The following is a 25,131-nucleotide window of genomic DNA, read 5'->3' as shown; positions in this document are numbered from 1 at the left end:
GTGCTTTTAGCAACAATCAGGGGCTTCGCTCTAATTAACGACACAGTATTAAACGATAGCCCCGTTTTCTTATCGTGACACTAAAGTGGGTCATTTCTACCAGCACACTAATGTTCACCGGAAGCTACAATCTATCTGAAATATTAAAGCTGATCTATCCCCTAAAATTAATTTTAAAAAATATATATATTTTTTTGTTTGTCTCTAAGGTTTGTACATTTTTCCTCTGATCTCTCGGTTCTGTGTGAATACAGAATACATTTAGGGTTCACCAGCATGGAAATTGCTAAAGGTGAATTTATTTATGCAAACGAAGGAGAGAAACGGCATGGTTTCTGCACTCTGAATCATGTATGTTGTATGTTTCCTTTGAAGATGTTAGATGGTATTATTCCGTGTGTATGCACATGATGTGTGTGTGTTTTGTGTGACTGTTCGTGCTTCCCTGCGTGTGCCTTTTGCACTCTCTTAAGTATGCCTGTGATTACAGGTCCATGGCTGAGCTTCATGTTGTTCTGACATCAAGTCTCTGCTGTGAGGATTCAACCTGCAGTCACCCCACCTTTGATCTCTCTGCTTCTCCTCTGAGCTCCTCTCATCTCCTCTAGACCTCTCAATCTACCTACACATAACCTATTGATTCACACAGGCCCATAGAGCCTGACTTTCCTCTACCGTCTTAGCAGCACTATGCATATTGCTATATTGTTTACCATAAAAGCAACTCAAATATGCATTAATTCATTTGCATCAAAAAATAACATTTGTTTATTGTGCTTTGAAGAGTTTTGTAAGTGAGAATATGAGGGAGTTCTTTATAGCTGGATTTGACTTTGATCATGGACACTGGAGTTCCTGGTCGATGGTTTCGATCATAGTCGTCAGTGCATAGTCGTCACTGAATGACGCGTTCCTGCCGTTGTGACAAATGCCATCACTAAGCGCACAGAGAGAAAGAACTGATAGCCTGGCATACAGACAGTCACACTGTCAACTGTCATCCTGGGATATAGAGTACAGACACTCACACACACACAAGAATATAGGATGCACAGTTTTCACTAAAGCTAAGAAGGCTTGTTGTGGTGTGTCTATCAATCTCCTTATGTAATCAACTTTGCCTGCCACTGAAACATGACAAGGACAATGTCAGAGCTGTCACAGATGCAAAAAGACACGCTGTTGGTATGTCATGGGAAATGGTTTCTATAGAGGACCTATCTTTCAGGGTGCATGCTGTCAGAGTACTGGAGGTCTGGTCAAGTAGTTGAAAAAGAGAACCGTTCAGACAGGCATGCACACTGAAAACGTAGCTAAGAGGGAGGGAGAGGGAGGGAGGGAAAAGAGAGGAGTAAAGAAAGGGGGACGGGGAAAGAGAGAGAGAGAGAGATGAGGGACAAAGAGTGCGCACGAGAGCGGGAGAGAGAATGCGGAAAGAGAGGGTCACGGCATAGATGTAATTGTTGGATAGATGGAGGAGAGCAGACGTCAGGGAGAAGTGTGGAGCTCAGCAGAATGCATCTCAGCGCCATCACTTGTCTTTTCTCTGACCCCTGACCTCCAACTGTCCTCCCGCAACCCAAATCTACCTAGCAGGCCGTGTGCTAGGTAGACAAACAGTCCTGCTAAAACTTGCATCTTCTTTACCATATTATAGTCTGACTACTCGCAAACAAAATTAATGAGTTAATTACCACTGACTTTGATTTTGATCTGGTAAAGTACTTTTTGGGGCAAACGATTACAACCACAGGCTTGACTGAATTCACCCTCAACCAATAAAATGCAGGTGCTTCCCTCCTCCCTGGGTTTGTAACAGAGTAAAATAATGTTCTCTATTGCAGAAAGAGAGAGAGAGCAGAGAGAAAGGGAGCAGAAAGAGTGGTTCCGTAGTACTGAAGCAAACACTAATAATCATCTTACTCTCTCTGTCTTTCTTCCCCAGCTATAACAGCTGTTTCTCTCCTCTACTGGCTCTAGAACAGATAAACAATAACTAACTAATTAACTTCCAGGGGACCAGGAGAAACTCAGACAACTCTCTCTCTCTCTCTCTCTCACTCACTACTTAGTCTCTCTCTCTCTCACTTATTTTCTCTCTCTCCACTCTCACACACACACAATAGGATGGTTTCTCTACTCTTCTTACCATTAGTCTTAGCCTGGTACCAGATCTGAGTGTACTTTAGCCAAGCCAACTCCTCTGACTACATGTGAGAAGTATAATTTCAAGATTTTTTATATTTATTTCCTCTAAAGTGTTTGTTTCCTCTTATTAGGGAAGCTGTTTGGAAGTGATATATTACTGTGATTTATTCACTGTTAATGAGGGTAGGCCTAAGTTGTTTACGCGGAGCATAGCTATGTGATAATTAAACTGTGGAGACGAGAGAGCAAAAGGGGAGAGTGCTCACTGTTTACCTCACCCTCTGAGAGTGTTTGTGTGGGTGTGCATGCGAGAACGAACTAATGTGAAGTGTTGATGTGCGTTGACATGTGTCGGGTGACAAATGAAGTGAATCGTGATCGGTACAGCAGGGGTCACGTTAATGCGTGCTTTTCTCCGGGTAGTTAAAATGCAAGATGAACTTTAAGCAAAACTTTAGGAAATGTAGCTGGCTACATTCTTCTATGATAAACATGAGGAATCGGATGGCCGTGCATCGTTTTTGCAAAATATACCTTGTTTTTTCCCCCTGTAAGCTAATGTACTTATGTGTGGCTGCTGGCTAAATAGTGTGGCACTTCTCTTTTCATCTGATGAAAATGAAGCTATTTTCTGCCGAATGTGTTGCATTAATTTATTGTGTGTGAAGAAAAACTAGTTGCACTCCCCTGGTCACTCTGTTGATGCAAACAAACTGATTGGCTGTGTCTGAGTCTCTGATTTATGCACACTAGAGGTCTTCACAGATCCACCTGTACCCAAGACCTAATCCGGGACACGAGTCGTTCCGGATACAGAACTCTAAATAATGTAACGGGTCGGATCTGATATGATTGTCGCGGGTCTCAGGTATGTGTAATTTTAGCTGACTAGTCCGGAAGGGCCCGTACAGATCCCGAACGTGACTGCTGCAGTAGAGAGAGAGCGAGAGACATTTGATCATTTATGCTGCTGCTCTTGCTTTTCACAAGTGGAGTGTGACGCTTGTAGCTTGTTGTTGGCCAATCATAAGTCATCAAAGTGGCAATAGGCTACAGTCATAAAGCCTTGTGTGTGTGGCAAAAGTTAGGAGATACACTACATGACCAAAAGTATGTGGACACCTGCTCATTAATATGGAGTTGGTCCCCCCTTTGCTAATATAATAGCCTCCATTCTTCTGGGAAGACTTTCCACTAGATGTTGGAATATTGCTGCGGGGAATTGCTTCCATTCAGCCACAAGTGCATTAATGAAGTTGGGCACTGATATTGGCTGATTAGACCTGGCTCGCAGTCTGCGTTCCAATTCATCCCAAAGGTGTTCGATGGGGTTGAGGTCAGGGCTCTGTGCAGACCAGTTCTTCCACACCGATCTTAACAAACCATTTCTGTATGGACCTCGCTTTGTGCACAGGGGGCATTGTCATGCGGAAACAGGAAAGGGCCTTCCCCAAACATTTGCCACAAAGTTGGAAGCACAGAATTGTCTACAACGTAATTGATGCTCAGCCATGGAAACCCATTTCATGAGGCTCCTGACGATCAGTTCTTGTGATGACGTTGCTTCCAGAGGCAGTTTGGAACTCGTTAGTGAGTGTTGCAATCGAGGGCAGGCAATTTTTTCTCGCTACGCGCTTCAGCACTCGGCGGCCCCGTTCTGTAAGCTTGTGTGGCCTACCACTTCGCGGCTGAGCCGTTGTTGCTCCTAGACCTTTCCACTTCACAGTAACAACACTTACAGTTGACTGGGGCAGCTCTAACAGGACATACATTTGACAAGCTAACTTGTTTGAAAGGTGGCATCCTATGACCGTGCCACATTGGAAGTCACTGAGCTCTTCAGAAAGGCCATTCTACAATGTTTCTATGGAGATTGCATGGCTGTGTGCTCGGTTTTATACACCTTTTAGAAACTGGTGTGACTGAAATAGCCAAATCCAGTAATTTAAACGGGTGTCTCACATAATTTTGCGTATATAGTGTATCTAATCAATGGAAGATGAAGTTAAAAGAGAGGTATAGAATACAACGACCAAGAGCCAACAGGTAGGCTGCTACTTAATATTCTAAATGGAGTTATTTGTAACTGTTGGATGCGAAAGCGCATGTACTCTACCCTCAATTTTGCCTAGCTACCTAACTTTAGCTAGGTTAACTAGCTTCTCCCGGTTTGATGCAGTCAAGACTGGTACTACGTAATCATATTTGATGATAAATAACCTAGCAATGGCAGCTATTAGTCTACTATAGCACAAGTCGGCTTGGTTGGTTGCGGTCTTTCGTCTCTCCCTCCCTGCTCCCAGTGTCAATCACTCCCAGTAATACACACACACACCCACACGCACGCATGCACGAAACACACACTGTTATAATGCTGTCTTTCTCCCTAGCTCTATAGTAGCTTTAATGTTCTTTGAGAGGTCCACTGACAGCTATGCAATTACTGCTGTATTGTCTGACCGCCCAGCCATCATCGGTGGAAAGAGAAAGGTGTGTCTGTGTGTGTGTGTGTGCTGTGGTTATCAGAAGATTATCAGTGGCTGTCCATGTGAATTGCGCATGTGTGTGTTCATCAGTGTCTGACGGGTGTGTGTGTGCATACTGTTTGTGTGTGCGTTGATCATTGTTTGACGGAAGTGTGTGTGTTTCAGTTTAACGAGTCTGTGTGTATGGGTGTGTTTCAGAAATGGTGCACGTCCACATGCAGCAGTATGAAGTGGAGTATCTCCAGTTTGCCTTCCGTTGGATGAACAACCTGCTGATGAGAGAGCTGCCGTTACGCTGCACTATACGCCTCTGGGACACCTACCAGGTACACACACACCACAAACACACACGTACACACGCACACATACTGTGGGTACACACACGCGTGTGCGCGCGCAGGAACACACACAAAATGCTCACATGCATTCACACAAATTGTCACATTTCACTCACTCACAGCGCATCGTGTGTGTATTATTCTCCCATTGTGTTCCTTCATAAGACCCTATCCAGCAGAGGTCATCAATCTCTGTCAGTCCTCTCCTCTGTGGTCTGTGCCTCTAGCTCTTTATCTCTCAATCTCTGTCTGTCAGCAGCTCAGAGCAATGAGCCCGTGCCTCAACACCACTGAACTATTACTAAACAAAAGCCTTGTTAACAAACCATCCTTTATAACTCCTCTACTTCTTCCCATCCCTCCCCTCAGATTGTAGGACCTAGCTTGCCTTTGAAAGGCTGCAATAGGACAATGGTGCAGAACTCTGTGGCTTGGCCCTGAAGGGCCACAGTGTCTGCTGCTTTTCTGTCTGACTATAAACTGGCGGTGGACTTGAGGGTTCGTCAATGACATGAATTGATCCATGAAGTATCGGAGAGATAAATATGACTGCGGCACTGAAGGACTGGTTCTATGTAGGAAGCAGGTGTATGTGTCCTGTATTGTGTTCCTTTGCCTCAGCAGTGCATCATCTAAGGTAGCCTGTTATCTTTTCTTTTTTTTCTCTTTTTTTTATTGTACATGTGCTCCAGAGGGAGCTACTTAAACGCTAGAACACCCTAGGCCACAGGTAGGCTGTTATCTAACAAACTACTCTCCTTTGTTCCGTCACGTACAGTATAATACACCATGCAACAGCACAGCACTGAGCCAAGGAAGGCGTTTTGTAAGGACATAAAAAGACAGCACCCTCTCTCTATTCTACTTCCTAATTAAACCATAAAGTGTTACTACCTTGGTTATCTCCCAAATGGCACCCTAATCCCTATGTTTCACCAGATCCCTATGGGTCCTAATCAAAAGTAGTGCACTATACACTGAGTATGCAAAACATTGACTGACCAGGTGAATCAAGATCAAAGCTATGATCCCTTATTGATGTCACTTGTTAAATCCACTTCAATCAGTGTAGATGGAGGGGAGGAGACAGGTTAAAGAAGGTTTAAACCTTGAGACAATTGAGACATGGATTGAGTTATGTGTGCCTTTCAGAGGGTGAATGGTTAAGAGAAAAGATTTAAGTGCCTTTGAATGGGGAATGGTAGTTCGTGCCAGGCGGACCGGTTTGTGTCAAGAACTTCAACCCTGCTGGGTTTTTCACGCTCAACAATTTCACGTGTGTATCAAGAATGGTCCAAGGGACATCCAGACAACTTGATACAACTTTGGGAAGCATTGGAGTCAATATGGGCCAGCATCCCTGTGGACCATTTGGAATGGGCCATTATCATGCACCTGTCGGGACAGGGACACGGTAAAAAAGACACCATCCGTTTGCACTTGAATAGTGAATTCAGGACGCTTTTCCTGCAGTTCATTTTCTTGCCAGCCAGGTAGACTACTCCAGTTGTAAAGAGAAGCAGTGTGCTTAATATTAGGAACGTTTCAAAGTAAATATATAGTAGGCCTAGCCTATAGGAAGCTGATGGGATCCTCCTTTTTTTTAATGGAGGACATCAAAACTCTGTTTTCTCACTCAAATGCATAGCATAGTCTGACTCGCTGCGCAACAAGTAACCCTATTCCACTCAAACTCAGGGTCTCACAAAGTGTTCGATTTGAATTCCGTTGCATTTGCATTGATGTCAGAGTGATTAGAGAGACAACAGGGTGCTGAGTACCCACTATTAGCTACTGGCTGTTGGCAAGTTTGGTAGGCATCAGAGTGCAGTTTTGGAGAAGCCTAGTTACTGTCATAACTCTCCTATGATGATCTGAAGGATCAGGTTACAGTGGGTCCACTCTACAGCATGCTCTCTCTCTCTGTTTTATGGGCGGTCATAAAATACGCTGCCGCTATGCTCTGTAGTGTTCGAGATTGGAATGTAAACTGTGGAACACAGAGAGACCCTTGGACATCAACAGCTTGAATAATTAAACAATATTTCTATTTTTGAGAATGTGGGAATGGTCCATGGACGCTTAAGGGACAGTCATGTCGAGTGTGTTTCATTTGGTGATCTCATGAAGGACGGGAAACACACATACAGTTGAAGTCAGAAGTTTCCATACACTTAGGTTGGAGTCATTAAAACTCGTTTTTCAACCACTCCAAACATTTCTTGTTAACAAACTATAGTTTTGGCAAGTCGGTTAGGACATCTACTTTGTGCATGACACAAGTAATTTTTCCAACAATTGTTTACAGACAGATGATTTAACTTATAATTCACTGTATCACAATTCCAGTGGGTCAGAAGTTTACATACACTAAGTTGACTGTGCCTTTAAACAGCTTGGAAAATTCCTGAAAATGATGTCATGGCTTTAGAGCTTCTGATAGGCTAATTGACATAATTTGAGTCAATTGGAGTTGTACCTGTGGATGTATTTTAAGGCCTACCTTCAAACTCCGTGCCTCTTTGCTTGACATCATGGGAAAATTAAAAGAAATCAGCCAAGACCTCAGAAAATAAATTGTAGACCTCCACAAGTCTGGTTCATCCTTGGGAGCAACTTACAAACGTCTTAAGGTACCACGTTTATCTGTACAAACAATAGTACGCAAGTATAAACACCATGGGACCACACAGCCGTCAAACTGCTCAGGAAGGAGACGCGTTATGTCTCCTAGAGATGAACATACTTTGGTGCGAAAAGTGCAAATCAATCCCAGAACAACAGCAAAGGACCTTGTGAAGATGCTGGAGGAAACAGGTACAAAAGTATCTATATCCACAGTAAAAACGAGTCCTATATTTACATAACCTGAAAGGCCACTCAGCAAGGAAGAAGCCACTGCTCCAAAACCGCCATAAAATAGCCAGACTACGGTTTGCAACTGCACATGGGGATAAAGATTGTACTTTTTGGAGAAATGTCCTCTGGTCTGATGAAACAAAAATAGAACTGTTTGGCCATTATGACCATCGTTATGTTTGGAGGAAAAAGGGGGACGCTTGCAAGCCAAAGAACACCATCCCAACCATGAAGCACGGGGTTGGCAGCATCATGTTGTGGGGGTGCTTTGCTGCAGGAGGGGCTGGTGCACTTCACAAAATAGATGGCATCATGAGGGAGGAAAATTATGTGTATATATATTGAAGCAACATCTCAAGAGATCAGGCCCGAAGTTAAAGCTTGGTCGCAAATGGGTCTTCCAAATGGAATATGACCCCAAGCATAGTTCCAAAGTTGTGGCAAAATGGCTTAAGGACAACAAAGTCAAGGTATTGGAGTGGCCATCGCAAAGCCCTGATCTCAATCCTATAGAAAATGTGTGGGCAGAACTGAAAAACCATGTGCAAGCAAGGAGCCCTACAAACCTGACTCAGTTACACCAGCTTTGTCAGGAGGAATAGGCCAAAATTCACCCAACTTATTGTGGGAAGCTTGTGGAAGGCTACCCAAATTTTTTTACCCAAGTTAAACAATTTAAAGGCAATGCTACCAAATACTAATTGAGTGTATGTAAACTTCTGACCCACTGGGAATGTGTTGAAAGAAATAAAAGCTGAAATAAATCATTCTCTCTACTATTATTTTGACATTTCACATTCTTAAAATAAAGTGGTGATCCTAACTGACCTAAGACAGGGGATTTTTACTAGAATGAAATGTCAGGAATTGTGAAAAACTGAGTTTATATGTAATTGGCTAAGGTGTATGTAAACTTCCGACTTCAACTGTATATATATACTGCTCAAAAAAATAAAGGGAACACTTAAACAACACATCCTAGATCTGAATGAAAGAAATAATCTTATTAAATACTTTTTTCTTTACATAGTTGAATGTGCTGACAACAAAATCTCACAAAAATAATCAATGGAAATCCAATTTATCAACACATGGAGGTCTTGATTTGGAGTCACACTCAAAATTAAAGTGGAAAACCACACTACAGGCTGATCCAACTTTGATGTAATGTCCTTAAAACAAGTCAGAATGAGGCTCAGTAGTGTGTGTGGCCTCCACGTGCCTGTATGACCTCCCTACAACGCCTGGGCATGCTCCTGATGAGGTGGCGGATGGTCTCCTGAGGGATCTCCTCCCAGACCTGGACTAAAGCATCCGCCAACTCCTGGACAGTCTGTGGTGCAACGTGGCATTGGTGGATGGAGCGAGACATGATGTCCCAGATGTGCTCAATTGGATTCAGGTCTAGGGAACGGGCGGGCCAGTCCATAGCATCAATGCCTTCCTCTTGCAGGAACTGCTGACACACTCCAGCCACATGAGGTCTAGCATTGTCTTGCATTAGGAGGAACCCAGGGCCAACCGCACCAGCATATGGTCTCACAAGGGGTCTGAGGATCTCATCTCGGTACCTAATGGCAGTCAGGCTACCTCTGGCGAGCACATGGAGGGCTGTGCGGCCCCCCAAAGAAATGCCACCCCACACCATGACTGACCCACCGCCAAACCGGTCATGCTGGAGGATGTTGCAGGCAGCAGAACGTTCTCCACGGCGTCTCCAGACTCTGTCACATCTGTCACGTGCTTAGTGTGAACCTGCTTTCATCTGTGAAGAGCACAGGGCGCCAGTGGCGAATTTGTCGATCTTGGTGTTCTCTGGCAAATGCCAAACGTCCTGCACGGTGTTGGGCTGTAAGCACAACCCCCACCTGTGGACGTCGGGCCCTCATACCACCCTCATGGAGTCTGTTTCTGACCGTTTGAGCAGACGCATGCACATTTGTGGCCTGCTGGAGGTAATTTTGCAGGGCTCTGGCAGTGCTTCTCCTGCTCCTCCTTGCACAAAGGCGGAGGCAGCGGTCCTGCTGCTGGGTTGTTGCCCTCCTACGGCCTCCTCCACGTCTCCTGATGTACTGGCCTGTCTCCTGGTAGAGCCTCCATGCTCTGGACACTACGCTGACAGACACAGCAAACCTTCTTGCCACAGCTGGCATTGATGTGCCATCCTGGATGAGCTGCACTACCTGAGCCACTTGTGTGGGTTGTAGACTCCGTCTCATGCTACCACTAGAGTGAAAGCACCGCCAGCGTTCAAAGTGATCAAAACATCAGCCAGGAAGCATAGGAACTGAGAAGTGGTCTGTGGTCCCCACCTGCAGAACCACTCCTTTATTGGGGGTGTCTTGCTAATTGCCTATAATTTCCACCTGTTGTCTATTCCATTTGCACAACAGCATGTGAAATGTATTGTCAATCAGTGTTGCTTCCTACGTGGACAGTTTGATTTCACAGAAGTGTGATTGACTTGGAGTTACATTGTGTTGTTTAAGTGTTCCCTTTATTTTTTTGAGCAGTGTATTTTACATAAATGTATATTATTTTAAATATATATATTTATTTGTGATATATTTTCCCCTAACTCTACCACCCCTCCCCTAATTGGTGTAAACTAATGGACAACAACACTTAATCAATGTTTTATAGTGATATGGAATGACATTCTAATAGATTGATGGGGGGGCCCTATCGACGAGCCACACAGACTTCAGCCCTATCGACGAGCCACACAGACTTCGTGTGCCCTTGTGTGTGTGGTCTGACAAGTGGCAGTGGCTTTTATTTTGTTTACCTCAAAGCGTTATAGAGAGGGAGGAAATTATGAAGGGAGAGATGGAGGGCTTCCTCTGTACCTCTATATCCACCACTATCAGACCCTGCAATTGATTTAGATGCTTGTTGATATATGTACTTTGTTGTGTTGTGCTCTCTTGTTAGGATAACACTAGGAGTCAATAATAGCAGGATATTACTTATTGTGTCTCTATTGATTCTCTGTTGTGTTGGAGTATAAAATGTGTGTCTACATTATGGGATGTATAGGAAGCTGACCCTCCTCTCCTGATGACTCACTTTAATTACTGTGGCATCAACGTCTTGGTGGGGCGCTCGGAGGGTAGAGGGGTGTAATTGTGTACCTATACCCTTGTTCTCCTTCAATTACCGTTCTTCCCCCTGTATTGACTGGGAGAGAACACACACACACACAGGCAAAGTGAAGGTTGTAGATTCAGTCAGAGGACATTATGAAACGTAATAATAAAGCAAAATGGCAGGAGAAGCCCCTTAGTGGCAAGATAAAGTCACTGACCATACTAGTAAGTGGTTAGCCTGTAAACTCTCATGGCGTTGTTTTGAAGTTTAAATACACTCGCGAGATCACTGTTCTGACTGCTTATGAACTCACCCAGTCAAATTCCCAGGTCGTAATCCCAGAGAGCAGCAGTCAGGAAGGCCTCAAACGTTCAGCTTTTATGAAGTCAACAGTGAGCTGCTGCCTACCAAAAATGAACTGCAGATAAAACTCAATTGATTTCCACCTATGAATTATTGGTAGTAAATCACATAGCCGACTTTCTCCAAAAACACTTCTGAGCCCTGGCTCTGCAAGCCCTGGCAGATATGAAGTATGTGCTGCCTGTACTATAGAACCACGGATGATGGGTTGTGATAAGGAATAACTGTCTAGACTTCATACTTGCTGATATGAGTTTTTGGAGGTTTGAGTGGTGAATGAGTGGAGTTTTTGTAATCAATGGTCGGCCTGCGGGGAGTGACCGCGACATGAATTAAACCCTGAGTGGTTGACCTTTGGGCTAACAACCTCGGTTGTTCCCCTCAGTTATGACCGTAAGATCACTGCCAACAACCTGTCTACAGGGACCTCTCAATCCTCCACCTGGCTCTTCATCTCCAACCCCCCAATACACACACACACACACACACAGTATACCCACACACACGGTACGCATACTCAGCACACACATGCACACACGCACACGGTACACACACAAGTCTCACACCCACGCACAATCTAATACGTAGCTAAACGGTAAAAAGCTGTGTGTCTTCTCTTATTGAGTGAAAATGTCTGCTACTGCAACAGTGATTAAAGACATCCTCTACATGCAGTGTTCTCAGATGTGCTGTTCTGCCATTGTGGGGGTTTATATCCAAGTAGGGTCTACAGTGTAGAAATGATCCCTTCCCCAATCATTTTGAGTAGGAAGAAAACAACACATAAATGGGGCCATTTTATGTCTGGGCACAAAGGTAATGTACAGTGCCTTCAGAAAGTATTCAAACCCTTGAACTTTTTCTACATTTTGTTGTGATACAGCCTCAAATTTAAAATAATAAAATAGAGATTTCGTGTCACTGGCCTACACACAGTATCCCAAAATGTCAAAGTGGAATTATGTTTTTCGAAATGCTTACAAATTCTGAAACATTTAAAGCTGAAATGTCTTGAGTCAATAAGTATTCAACCACTTTGTTATGGCAAGCCTAAATAAGTTCAAGAGTAAAAATTAGCTTAACAAGTCATATAATAAGTTGCTTGTACTCACTCTGTGTGCAATAATAGTTAACATAATTTTTTAATGACTACCTCATCTCTGTATCCCACACATAGAATTAGTCCAGTAGTTAATTTCAAACAAAGGTTCAACCACCAAGACCAGGGAGGTTTATCAGTGGTTCACAAAGAAGGGCACCCATTGGTAAAAAAATTGTAAAAAAAAAAGCAGACATTGAATATCCCTTTGAGCATGGTTAAGTTATTAATTACACTTTGGATGGTCTATCAATACACCCAGTTACTACAAAGATATAGGCATCCTTCCTAACTTAGTTGCTGGTTAGGAAGGAAACCACTCAGGGATTTTACCATGAGGCCAATGGTGACTTTAAAACAGTTACAGAGTTTAATGGCTGTAATGGGACAAAACTGAGAATGGATCAACAACATTACTAATCCACAATACTAACCAACATGACAGAGTGAAAAGAAGGAAGCCTGTGCAGAATAAAACATATTCCAAAACATGCATCCTGTTTGCAATAAGACACTAAAGTAATACTATGAAAAATGTGGCTAAGAAATAAACTTTGTGTCCTGAATACAAAGTGTAATGTGTGGGACAAATCCAACACATCATTGAGTACCCTCTTCATATTTTCAAGCATGGTGGTGACTGCATCAGGTTATGGGTATGCTTGTTGTCGGCAAGGACAAGGGAGTTTTTTAGGATAAAAATAAAAGGACTAGAGCTAACATTCCTTAACATTCCTGCAGTCAGCATGCCAATTGCATGCTCCATCAAAATCTGAGACATCTGTAGCATTGTGGTGTGTGATAAAACTGCACATTTTAGAGTTGCCTTTTATTGTCCCCAGCACAAGGTGCACCTGTGTAATGATCATGCTGTTTAATCAGCTTCTTGATATGGCAAACCTGTCAGGTGTATGGATTATCTTGGCAAAGGAGAAATGCTCACTAACAGGGATGTAAAAAAAAATGTGCGTATGGAACATTTCTGGGATCTTTTATTTCAGCTCATGAAACATGGGACCAACGCTTTACATGTTGCGTTTATATTTTTGTTCAGTATAAAACAAGTTATTCAATTAATGGCAAGACTTGAAAATGGCTGTCATGCAATGATCAACAACCAATTTGACAGAGCTTGAAGACTTTTACAAAGAATCATTTGCAAATATTGTACAATCAAGGTGTACAAAGCTCTTAGACTTACCCAGAAAGACTCTCAGCTGTAATCGCTGCCCGAGGTGCTTCTACAAAGTATTGACTCGGGTGTGAATACATGTAAATGAGATATTTCTGTATTTCATTTTCAATAAATTTCCAAAATGTAAAATTTTCTAAAGACATGTTTTCACTTTGTTATTATAGGGTATTGTGTGTAGATGGGTGAGAAAGTATATTTCATCATATTTGAAGTCAGGCTGTAACACAACAAAATGTGGAATAAGTCAAGGGGTCTTAATACTTTCTGAAGTCACTGTATGGTTTATATAGTAACCCAGTAACTAAATTGAAGACAAGGCACTGAGATTAACTTCGAAGTTTAGGCTGCTGTAGCAAGGTGGAGAAGTGATTATCAATAATTATACAACTTGAAAAAGTATACCATAATGGAGAGTTTAAACAGATTAATTTCCTCAACAAAACCAAAAATGTATTGTAATTCAGTCCTTTAATATTTAATACATTTGCAAAATAGTTGAGAATGACGACACTCTCTCCCCCTTCTCTGAGGGACCTATGACGGTCTGTGTCCCTCCCTCCCCTCCTTTCCTTTCCACATGCTCCTGAGACCGTCTGTGTCACAGTAAAGGCATCAGCATGCTTCAGTGCAGCTGGCGCCTAGCCGAACCGAGCGAGTGTGCTCCCATATTCCCTTTAAAAGCCTTCGATTGAAAAACAAGAAAAAAGCAGCAGTAGTACTGTTTGTCCATATACACTTCCTCAAAATAGTCAGAATGAATCTAAGAAATCTCAAGAAATCTGTCATTAAATTCGATTTTTTTGCCGAAGAGATCTTAGTCGTGCAATTTTACATAATTTGTTTATGAGATAATGTGCATGATAACGAGTCGTCTCTCGTTGAATGACAACAAAGACTTCATTGAAGAATCCCTACTGTTGATCAGTCACAGACGAAGGGGCGTAGACTTCGGCTCCAAACTTGCCTCCAGAATTTTTTTTGTGTTCCTGAACAGCCGGAAAAAGACTCCCCGAAGTCTAAAACAAACAAAAACATCACAAAATCTCGTCATAATACACTATATATACAAAAGTATGTGCATACACCTTCAAACTAGTGGATTCGGCTATTTCAGCCACACCCGTTGCTGACTGGTGTATAAAATCGAGCACACAGCCATGCAATCTCCACAGACAAACATTGGCAGTAGAATGGCCTTACTGAAGAGCTCAGTGACTTCCAACGTGGCACCGTCGTAGGATGACAACTTTCCAACAAGTCAGTCCTTCAAATTTCTGCCCTGCTAGAGCTGCCCCAGTCAACTGTAAGTGCTGTTATTGTGAAGGTGAAAAATCTATGAGTAACAACGGCTCAGCCGCAAAGTGGTAGGCCACATAAGCTCACAGAACAGGACCGTCGCGTGCTGAAGCACGTAGCGTGTAAAAATGATCTGTCCTCGGTTGCAACACTCACTACTGAGTTCCAAACTGTCTCTGGAAGCAACGTCAGCTCAATAACTTTTTGTCTGGAGCTTCATGTAATATGTTTCCTTTGCTAAGCGTTAGCTGGAGTGGTGTAAAGCTAGCCGCTATTGGACTCTTGAGCAGTGAAATTATGTTCTCCGGAGTGATGAAACAGGCTTCACCATCTGGCAGTCCGACGGACCAATCTGGGTTTGACGGATGCCAGGAGAACGCTACCTGCCCCAATGCATAGTGCCAACTGTAAAGTTTGGTGGAGGAATAATGGTCTGGAGCTGTTTTTCATGGTGTGGTTCCAATGAAGGGAAAATCTTAACGCTTCAGCATACAATGACATTCTAGACCATTCTGTGCTGCCAACTTTAAACCCTATCGAACACCAGTTTGGGGAAGGCGCTTTCCTGTTTCAGCATGACAATTCCCCCATGCACAAAGCAAGGTCCATACCGAAATGGTTTGCCGTTCGGTGCGGAAGAACTTGACTGGCCTGCACGGAGCCTTGAACTTAAACCCTATCGAACACCTTTGGGATGGATTGGAATGCCGAATGCGAGCCAGGCCTAATCTCCCAACATCAGTGCCTGACCTCACTAATGCTCTTGTGGCTGAATGGAAGCAAGTCCCTGAAGCAATGTTTCAATGTGTAGTGGAAAGCCTTCCCAGAAGTGTGGAGGCTGTTCTAGCTGCAAAGGGGGGACCAACTCCTTTTTAATGCCCATGATTTTGTAATGGGATGTTCGATGAGCAGGTCTCCACACACTTTTGGTAATGTAGTGTATATGCACAAACTCTATCGAACTGTTTCAACTGGAAAGCATTCGGACGCCTTAACTGACCTTAAGGAAATCTCAGTAGTGTCCGAATTAGCCCACTTTCACACATTAATATTTAATCTCCTGCTGAGCCATATGGCCTTTTGACAACACAGCAGTGCCTTACTGTCTTTGTCTTTTGCTCTCACTGGGGCATGTTTGTCTTGGAGACCTCTCCTTTCTCTTCTTCTCGCCTCTTCTCTTCCTTTATACCTCCCCTACATTCTCCATCAGACTGGGAAGGTTTATACTGTATTTACCAAGGCTGCTCTCGACATGCTTCCAAAGATAAATTCGGTCGCACAAGGTTCAGAGGGGATTTCTTTACATTAGTGGTTATTGTGTCAGGAAGAGGACATATAGTTCTTCCTTTCAAACCTGAGAGTCTGTACACGTATGAGTACACGTATACTTCTTGTGTTGTGAGATTTCGGGGAGGTTGGCTTTGTTTCCAAGCCTGTAGGCTGTAGAATGTCACGTATAGAATGTTCTCCATCGAGTGGCAGCATAAGTGTTCTGTTGCACAGTTAGTGATTGTTTTCATGAACGCCAGAGAAGAGTGCAAAGCAATGTCAGAGCATGTGTAGTTATTGGTTAGGCTGGTGTGTGTGTGTGTGTGTGTGTGTGTGTGTGTGTGTGTGTGTGTGTGTGTGTGTGTGTGTGTGTGTTTTGTCTTTGTGAGCCGCTGAGCCTCAACAGGCTTGTTTTGTGCCATTAGAGCAGCAGTATGTTAGGGGAGGGTTTAACCTGTGTTGAACTTCTCTCTCTGCAGTCAGCCCATCTGCTCCCTCCACCCTGCTCTCCAACACATCCTCCATATGTAACGCCATGTGTCCGTATGCACTCACAAGACATTCTCATTCATTATCATCGCCTGCTTTAGTTGCTTTGTAAATGACTTACATATGCGTGTAAATTGCACAGTCTAACCACGTGGGATTCTTCGATTTGTATCAGGTTGTTATTAGCCATGCCATGACTGCCGTGCCATCGTGTGCGTTTGTGGCCTTATTATACAGTGTAGTCATTGGTTGGGTCCTGTATCCGCTCTCACAGGTAGTTACTGTGGACAGACCTGGAGGTGGAAACGCCTGCAGCCAGCCCTAGGGCTATTCCTGTGTGTGTGTGTGTGTGTGTGTGTGTGTGTGTGTGTGTGTGTGTGTGTGTGTGTGTGTGTGTGTGTGTGTGTGTGTGTGTGTGTGTGTGTGTGTGTGTGTGTGTGTGTGTGTGTGTGTGTGTGTGTGTGTGTGTGTGTGTGTGTGTGTCGCATTAATGCAGGTACGATCAGGGCATGGCATGTACAGCCCTTAGGGGTTCTGCTGCTGACCGCTGAAGTACGGTGGTGGTTCTGCCGCACATCACAGGTCAAATGTCAAACAGGCGACATAATGCAGCAGCCCTCCACAGCTGTTCACACAGAGAAGGGAATGTGTGAATTACCATTGTATTACCAATATGACTGGCTGGACTGAAATAGAGTAAATATGACTTTTGAAGGTGGGCTACCATTTGATTGTGTGTGTGTGCGCCAGAGAGAAAGACAAAGTGTGTGTTTGCATGTAATGGATGTTGTTCATTGCTTCTTCTCATACCCATACCACACACCAAACCAAACCACTGTTCCTAAAACCCCTCACACACACATTCACACTGTTCCCACCCTTCCTTCCCTCCACGCTCCACTCGTCCCTGACAGAGGGGTGTCCAAATTATCCTTGTTGCAACGGAGCATGAAATTAGCAAGTGGCTCTGTGTGAATGCATTAGCAAGGGGGTGTTAAGGAGCAGAAAGACCCCCCCCCTTGTGTAACCAGGAAGATAGAAACACGGTATGCATGGTGCAGAATGTGTGCCGCTACATAGGTCTGGGAGTTGCCAGGAACCTGACAATACGATATTATCACAATATTTAGGTGTCGATACGATATGTATTTGCGATTCTCATGATTCTATATGTATTGCAATTCAATACTGTGATTTTATTGCAATTCCATTTTCCCAAAAATATTTCTCACCACATGTCCGCTGCAGAGGAACAAGAGAGAGCCATGAGAAAACGATTTTTCCTCAGTCATGGAAATAAGTGCTGAAAACAAATTTGCTCTCTATTTAAAAAGGAGAACAAGCTATGAAGGAAAAATTGGAGTTCTGGTACGATACTGTCAAAACGATACGATATATTGTCCAAAATAATATCCTTGATATGTAACTGTATACATTTTTGCCCACATCACTACTGCTACACCGCTCCATTGTAAAGAGCCCCAAGACAGAGAGGTAGATTCCCTTCTCTAGAACTATGCTATGCAGGCTTACGTGTGTTGTTGTCGAGCAAAACCTTTTGTGGAAGGTATTATATAGGCCTATTTGGCAGGGAAACTGTGAAGCGAGCTGTAGCCTATTGCTTGTTTCTGTTTGTTTTACATTCTTTAATAAAAGACTCAATGCTGTCCGTTTGCTGCTTTTCACGAAATCATACGTACCTGTTCTTTATGGCCAGAAACAACTTTGTTCATATGGGCAGAAGATAGTTAGGTTTAGGCAGAACTGTGCTAGCTGTTGGAATGGTTCACAGCATATCTGCCCTATTTTTATAGGTGGCGCCTCCAATAGAAGCTTCCCCTAAAGTAAATTACAAAAATTACAGTATATAATTACTGCTGTCTATACAAAAATATATACAATCCCTCAAAACACTACACCAGAGAGCATGATTTTGCCACAGATTATCATTAGCTTATTTTCGAAAATAGCTGCAGATTCTTTTAAATCACAAGGCCAGGGCATTTCCTAAAGTTGGGAGGCACGCAAATTCGCATATTCACTGTCTATCATTGGGTGAGTCCGTGCTCCTGAACAGTTTTTTTTTAGGGCAATTACCTCATCCAGGCTTGATGGACGTCAAAGCCTACAATGTGTCTCCCCTTTTCATCGGCCTCAATTAGATGGATGCTTTCACGACAATGTCGTTCTCAGTTTTTCAGTGTCAGCAGAGTAGCCTAGACTGTCATTTTTGTGTATTAAAAATGCTGCTATTATCTCCAGTTGTGGAGAGTAAAGTGTCGTAGAATTGCATGAAATATCCTGCAAACAGTGAATCAGTTATATTATTAGCCTAATTTATGGACTATCCAATCTACTCATCACATTAGAAATAGTACACTATCTTACATTAGTCTGAAAATGCGATGATAGATGCATGGAATACTTATCATTAAAGATACATTTTTTTAAATAAAACATGATTTTTGTTGTTGTTGCTTCCCCAAACTTGAAACTCAAGCACTGCCAATGGCCCTACTCTTACTTAAAATGTAAGTGTTATCTTTGACAATGGTATAGCCAACATTTGTCTGTTTTGATTTTTATTTCTTTATTTTCCTATATTTTGGTTGACTATATTGTCAGAGAATGCTGTAATGTTTTACCTTATTACATTATGTCTATCCAGAGAGAGAAGGAAAGAGAGAATGACAGATGGAGACTGCAGGGCTTAAAGAGAGATTGAGGGAGATATAGTAAGGAAGAGAAAGAGTATACCTCTGCAGGGCACAGGAACGGCAAAATGATCCTCAGGGATGTGGCCCCAGCCCCTTTACCCCTCCCCACCAGGGTCCCAGGGGCCTCCTAATGATTGGCTGATTGGTGACACAGAGAGCCAATCCCCAGCAGGCACAGACAGGGTTAGAGGTGGGGTCAGCCACACGGCCCCAAGCATCAATACTTAATCTGTTCTGCTCTCTATAAAAAACAGAACTCTGCCGCTTTGCTCACTCCATCTCTCTATACCTCTCCTCTGATGCACCGCTCTCCATCTTTCTCGTCCTCTCTCCTCCTCTACACCGTTCTCTCTTTCACTCTATCCCTCTCCTCCACTGCCCTGTTCGCTTCATCCCTCTGTTTCTCTGTCCTTTTTCCCCCTATGCTGTAGACATACAAACACACTGCCAAGCTGTGTCGGAATCCATTCAGGACTGATCTTTCACGTGTGAGGACACACACTGACACACAGAACCCAACACACGCCGTAAACACCTTGCTGTGCTTTCACACTGCTCTGGTCTGCAGTATGCTGCAGCATTTCGCCAAGTGCTAACCCCCTGTGTGTGAAGTGTTGCTGCTGATCTGACTCCGCTCGCACACACACACGTCCTTCCCATGGATGTCCTCTGTCTCCTTCAGGATACAGCATGAGTTTTTCCTCACACACAGGCACACACACATCACCCACTACCTCAACTCTCCTGGCTACTCTCACCGTCAGGGTTTGAATCCTGGTGTGATCATTTTTCCACAAAGAGCAGAAGTTTAGTCCCACATCAAACATGACTAGTTACATTTTACATTTTAGTCATTTAGCAGACGCTCTTATCCAGAGCGACTTACAGTAGTGAATGCATACATTTCATACATTTTCATACATTTCATACATTTTTTCTCCGTACTGGTCCCCTGTGGGAATCGAAGCCACAACCCTGGCGTTGCAAACACCATGCTCTACCAACTGAGCCACACGGGACTTAAGGTTGAGATGAGAGACAGACAGCTTGCGATGCAGTTTGTAGCTCCTGTCTCCCTGACTCTGCACCTCTCTCCTCTGATCACATAGTGAACCTCAGTACTGTACACCATGTCTGCAGGTCAGGCCCACTCAGACAAACCAATGCCTGTCTTCTCCAATACTGTGACTCTGACACCGGGACTGGCACCAGGAATAACAATAGGGAAGGAGCTTGGAGATGGAAGTCTGGAAGCATACGGCACACTATAGAGTAATTATCAGAGGGTGTATTGTAGTCTTTTAGTGTGAAGACTTATATGGAGGATGAGGTAGTCTGTATGAAGGGCTGAGGGTGGAAGATAGAGTTGAATGGGAGGATATTGAGAGAGAGAGTGAGATGAGATATAGACTCAGAGAAATGTTGGAGAACATGGGGCTGAGGTAATCACAGTGATTGGTGATCACACACTCACTCCCAGAAGTCCCTCTGTTAATAAAGTGTGTGTCTGTGTCTCTGTGTGTGCGCGAGCGACTGATTCCTACCCATCAGCTGGTCAGATTAAAGCCGTGAGGGTAGACCAATAGGCAATCATCAACCAGACATAACTCACTCTGCAAAACATTTCACTCTCTCCCTCTCTCTCTCTTTCCCTCTCTTACTCACTCACTTTATCTATCTGTATCTCTGTTTTTCTTCCTTCGCTCTCTGTCAGTTTATCTGTTTCTCTCTTTATGTCTCGGTCTATCAGTCTCTCTCTCTCTCGGTCTCTCTACTACTCCGCCCTCTACCCTCTCTGCCTGCCCCCTGCCTGAGTGATTGACAGTGGAGATGAGGTGTGTGTTCTGCCATGTGTTAGCTCTCTCTCTTCCATCTCTCCCTCTGTTTTCTAATTCCTCTCCTCCTCCAGCTTCATCTCTCCTTCTCGAGAAGGTAAATCCCAGTCATATTAGCGTTTTATGCAAGACCTTTCTCCCAATCTAGCCTACATTCCACGCTACATGTATTGGCTAGTCTAAACGGCATAAGACTTATTTAACAGACATGTCCTTATTGTAATGTGAGTAGAGAGGTCTTGTACTTCATGTTCATTAGCAGGCTTGTTAAAGCAGATAGAATTGGGCAGCTTGGCTCACTCCAACACATCCTGCTCTGACCGCGTGGCAGAGGACTGCCATAGTGGCACAGGCAGCGTCTTAATGCGTCCCTCTTTTCTCTTTAGTGTGTGCGTGTCGGCGATGTGTAGGATAAGTGTCCTTGTTGTGAGGCGTCTTTGTGGCCCTCTTACATCTTTAAACAGGTTGCGCTGAAGAGGGCCTGGCACACACAGAGAGAGAGAGAGAGAGAGAGAGAGAGAGGCGGAAGAAGAGCAGAGAGAGGCTGAGGGAGAGGGGAAGAAAGGAGGGAGAGAGGCTGAGAGGGAGGGGGAAGAAAGGAGGGAGAGAGGCTGAGAGGGAGGGGGAAGAAGAGGAGACGGAGGGGCTGAGGGAGAGACGAGGGGCTGAGGGAGAGACGAGGGGCTGAGGGAGAGACGAGGGGCTGAGGGAGAGACGGAGGGGCTGAGGGAGAGACGGGAGCTAGAGAGAGGGGGCTAGAGAGAGCTCGAGAGGCTGAGAGAGGGGGAGAGAGCGAGGGGGGCTGAGAGAGGGGGAGAGAGAGAGGGGGTTGAGAAGGAGAGCGGGAGAGGGGCTGAGAGAGGAAGAGGGGCTGAGAGAGGAAGAGGGGCTGAGAGAGGAAGAGGGGCTGAGAGAGGAGGAGGGGCTGAGGGAGAGACGGGAGCTAGAGAGAGGGGGCTAGAGAGAGCTCGAGAGGCTGAGAGAGGGGGAGAGAGCGAGGGGGGCTGAGAGAGGGGGAGAGAGAGAGGGGGTTGAGAAGGAGAGCGGGAGAGGGGCTGAGAGAGGAAGAGGGGCTGAGAGAGGAAGAGGGGCTGAGAGAGGAAGAGGGGCTGAGAGGGAGAGGGGCTGAGAGAGAGAGGGGCTAAGAGAGAGAGAGGGGCTGAGAGAGAGAGAGAGAGAGGGGCTGAGAGATGGAGAGCCGGGCTGAGAGATGGAGAGCCGGGCTGAGAGATGGAGAGCCGGGCTGAGAGATGGAGAGCCGGGCTGAGAGATGGAGAGCCGGGCTGAGAGATGGAGAGCCGGGCTGAGAGATGGAGAGCCGGGCTGAGAGATGGAGAGCCGGGCTGAGAGAGAGAGATGGATGGATGGAGGGAGGGAGGGAGGGAGGGAGGGAGGGAGGGAGAGAGAGAGAGAGAGAGAGTGGCTGAAAGGGAAGAAGAGGGAGGGAGGGAGGGAGGGAGGGAGGGAGAGAGGCTGAGGGAAGAAGAAGTGAGAGGGAGGCCAAGAGGGCAGAAGAGAGGAGAGGCTGAGATTGGCAGAGAGGGAGGAGGAGAGGAGAGGCTGAGATTGGCTGAGAGGGAAGAGAAGAGGCTGAGATTGGCTGAGAGAGGAGAGGCTGAGATGGAAGAGGAGAGACTGCGATTGGCTGAGAGGGAAGAGGAGAGGCTGAGATTGGCTGGGAGGGGAGAGGAGAGGCTGAGTTTGGCTGGGAGGAGAGGCTGAGTTTGGCTGGGAGGAGAGGCTGAGATTGGCTGGGAGGGGAGAGGAGAGGCTGAGATTGGCTGGGAGGGGAGAGGAGAGGCTGAGATTGGCTGGGATGGGAGAAGGAGAGGCTGAGATTGGCTGAGAGGGAGAAGGAGAGCCTGAGATTGGCTGAGAGGGAGGAGGAGAGGCTGAGATTGGCTGAGAGGGAGGAGGATAGGCTGAGAGGGAGGAGGAGATGTGAGATTGGCTGAGAGAGGAGAGGCTAAGATGGCTGAGAGGGAGGAGGAGAGGCTGAGATTGGCTGAGAGGGAGGAGGAGAGGCTGAGATTGGCTGAGAGGGAAGCGGAGAGGCTGAGAGGGAAGAGGAGAGGCTGAGATTGGCTGAGGGGAGAGGAGAGGCAGAGTTTGGCTGAGAGGGAAGAGGAGAGGCTGAGATTGGCTGAGCGCGAGGTGGAAGAGAAGAAGAGGAGAGAGAGTGGCTGAGAGGGCAGGAGGAGAGAGAGTGGCTGAGAGGGCAGGCGGAGAGAGAGTGGCTGAGAGGGATGGAGGAGAGAGAGTGGCTGAGAGGGATGGAGGAGAGAGAGTGGCTGAGAGGGATGGAGGAGAGAGAGTGGCTGAGAGGGATGGAGGAGAGAGAGTGGCTGAGAGGGATGGAGGAGAGAGAGTGGCTGAGAGAGTAGAAGTGGAGAGAGAGTGGCTGAGAGGGAAGGAGAGGAGAGGGAGGGAGTGGCTGAGAGGCTGGGAGCGAGGCTGAGAGATAGAGAGTGGCTGAGAGAGAGTGGCTGAGAGAGAGTGGCTGAAAGAGAGAGAGAGAGTGTGAGTGAGAGTGCAAAGATGTATTTTGGGGCGGCAGGTGGTTAGAGCATTGGGCCAGTAACCGAAAGGTTGCTGGATCGAATCCCCGAGCTGACAAGGTAAAAATCTGTCGTTCTGCCCCTGAACAAGGCCGTTAATCCACTGTTCCCCGGTAGGCCGTCATTGTAAATAAGAATTTGTTCTTAACTGACTTGCCTAGTTAAATAAAGTTTACATATAAAAAATGTATTGAGAGAAGGCAAAGGCACAGATTGGGAAGGCAAAAAGGACAAGGGAAGTCATAGAGAGAGAAGGAGAAAGAGCATCCAGTGCCTTTTCTTTTATTGTGGTCATTTATTAAGGTCCCATCATGGTCCCATTCCCCCGAGGAGCAGTGAGAGAGAAACAATTAAATTGATCCACGAGTAGACGCTGCTGCCGTTAACTGACACTTAAAGGAAAACTCCACTTAAATGATCTTTGTTTTTTTTTCATTAGTCCATTGTTGATATAGTCCCAAAATGTTTTGCATGTAAGTTTTCAAGATATTGCGAAACACATCATCATGATGATGTGGCCAGTGACACTTTGCTTCTTGAAAACGTGACTGCTGACATGCAACATTTTGGAACTGTAACAAATCTAATTTTATTTAGCAGATGTTATTGCCGGTGTAGCGAAATGCTTGTGTTTCTAGCTCCAACAGTGCAGTAGTATCTAACAATTCACAACAATATATACAAATCTAAAAGTAAAAGAATGGAATTAAGAAATAAATATATAATAGGACGAGCTATGTTGGAGTGGCATTTTGGGCTAAAAATGTAAGAAATAATGAATAAAAAAATACTGCAAAGTTGCTTTGGAGCTAAAAGCATCTTACTCCGTATCAACAGTGGACTAATGAAAAAGATACTAAAATATAGTGTATTTTTTCCTTTAAGGTGTACCCTGGCATCACTGCCATGTATAATTCTAATTATGTATAATTACACCCACTAGTCTACCATAGTCTACCATTAATACTGTCTGCTTATTGAAAATGACCTCTAGTTGGAAGTTAGAGAGGTTGGATGATGAAGACTCAAAACTTTCTTGTATGTTTTAGTTTTATGGGGAAATTGTATGGAGTAGACTCCCGAGTGGCGCAGCGGTCTAAGGCACTGCATCTCAGTGCAAGAGGCGTCACTGCAGTCCCTGTTTCGAATCCAGGCTGCGTCACATCCGGCCGTGATTGGGAGTCCCAAAGGGGGGCGCACAGTTAGCCCAGCATCGTCCGGGTTTGGCCCGGGGTAGGCCGTCATTGTAAATAAGAATTTGTTGTTAACTGACTTGCCTAGTTAAATAAAAGGTTAAAAAGGAATAATAATTTTTAGCAAGTATGAACTTTGATAGTAACTAATGTGTTTCATAATATGTACATAGCATAGCATGTACATAGCATAGAT

The 25,131-nt window shown here is 44.8% G+C and overlaps 1 protein-coding gene across 2 annotated transcripts in view; it reads left to right on the top strand.

Annotated features, from left to right (window-relative positions):
- LOC115198647 (TBC1 domain family member 22B-like) overlaps positions 1–25,131 on the top strand; it is a 187,693-nt gene that overhangs the window by 130,687 nt on the left and 31,875 nt on the right. For both annotated transcript variants that reach the window (XM_029760749.1, XM_029760748.1), the window contains exon 12: positions 4,833–4,960. In XM_029760749.1, coding sequence (XP_029616609.1) covers positions 4,833–4,960 — 128 coding nt within the window. The remainder of the gene's footprint in view (positions 1–4,832; positions 4,961–25,131) is intronic.

Source organism: Salmo trutta, chromosome 8 (assembly GCF_901001165.1).
Source record: "Salmo trutta chromosome 8, fSalTru1.1, whole genome shotgun sequence".
Taxonomy (NCBI): domain Eukaryota; kingdom Metazoa; phylum Chordata; class Actinopteri; order Salmoniformes; family Salmonidae; genus Salmo; species Salmo trutta.
Note: the sequence above shows the minus strand (reverse complement) of the source record. Positions and strands in the feature narration are given on the sequence as shown.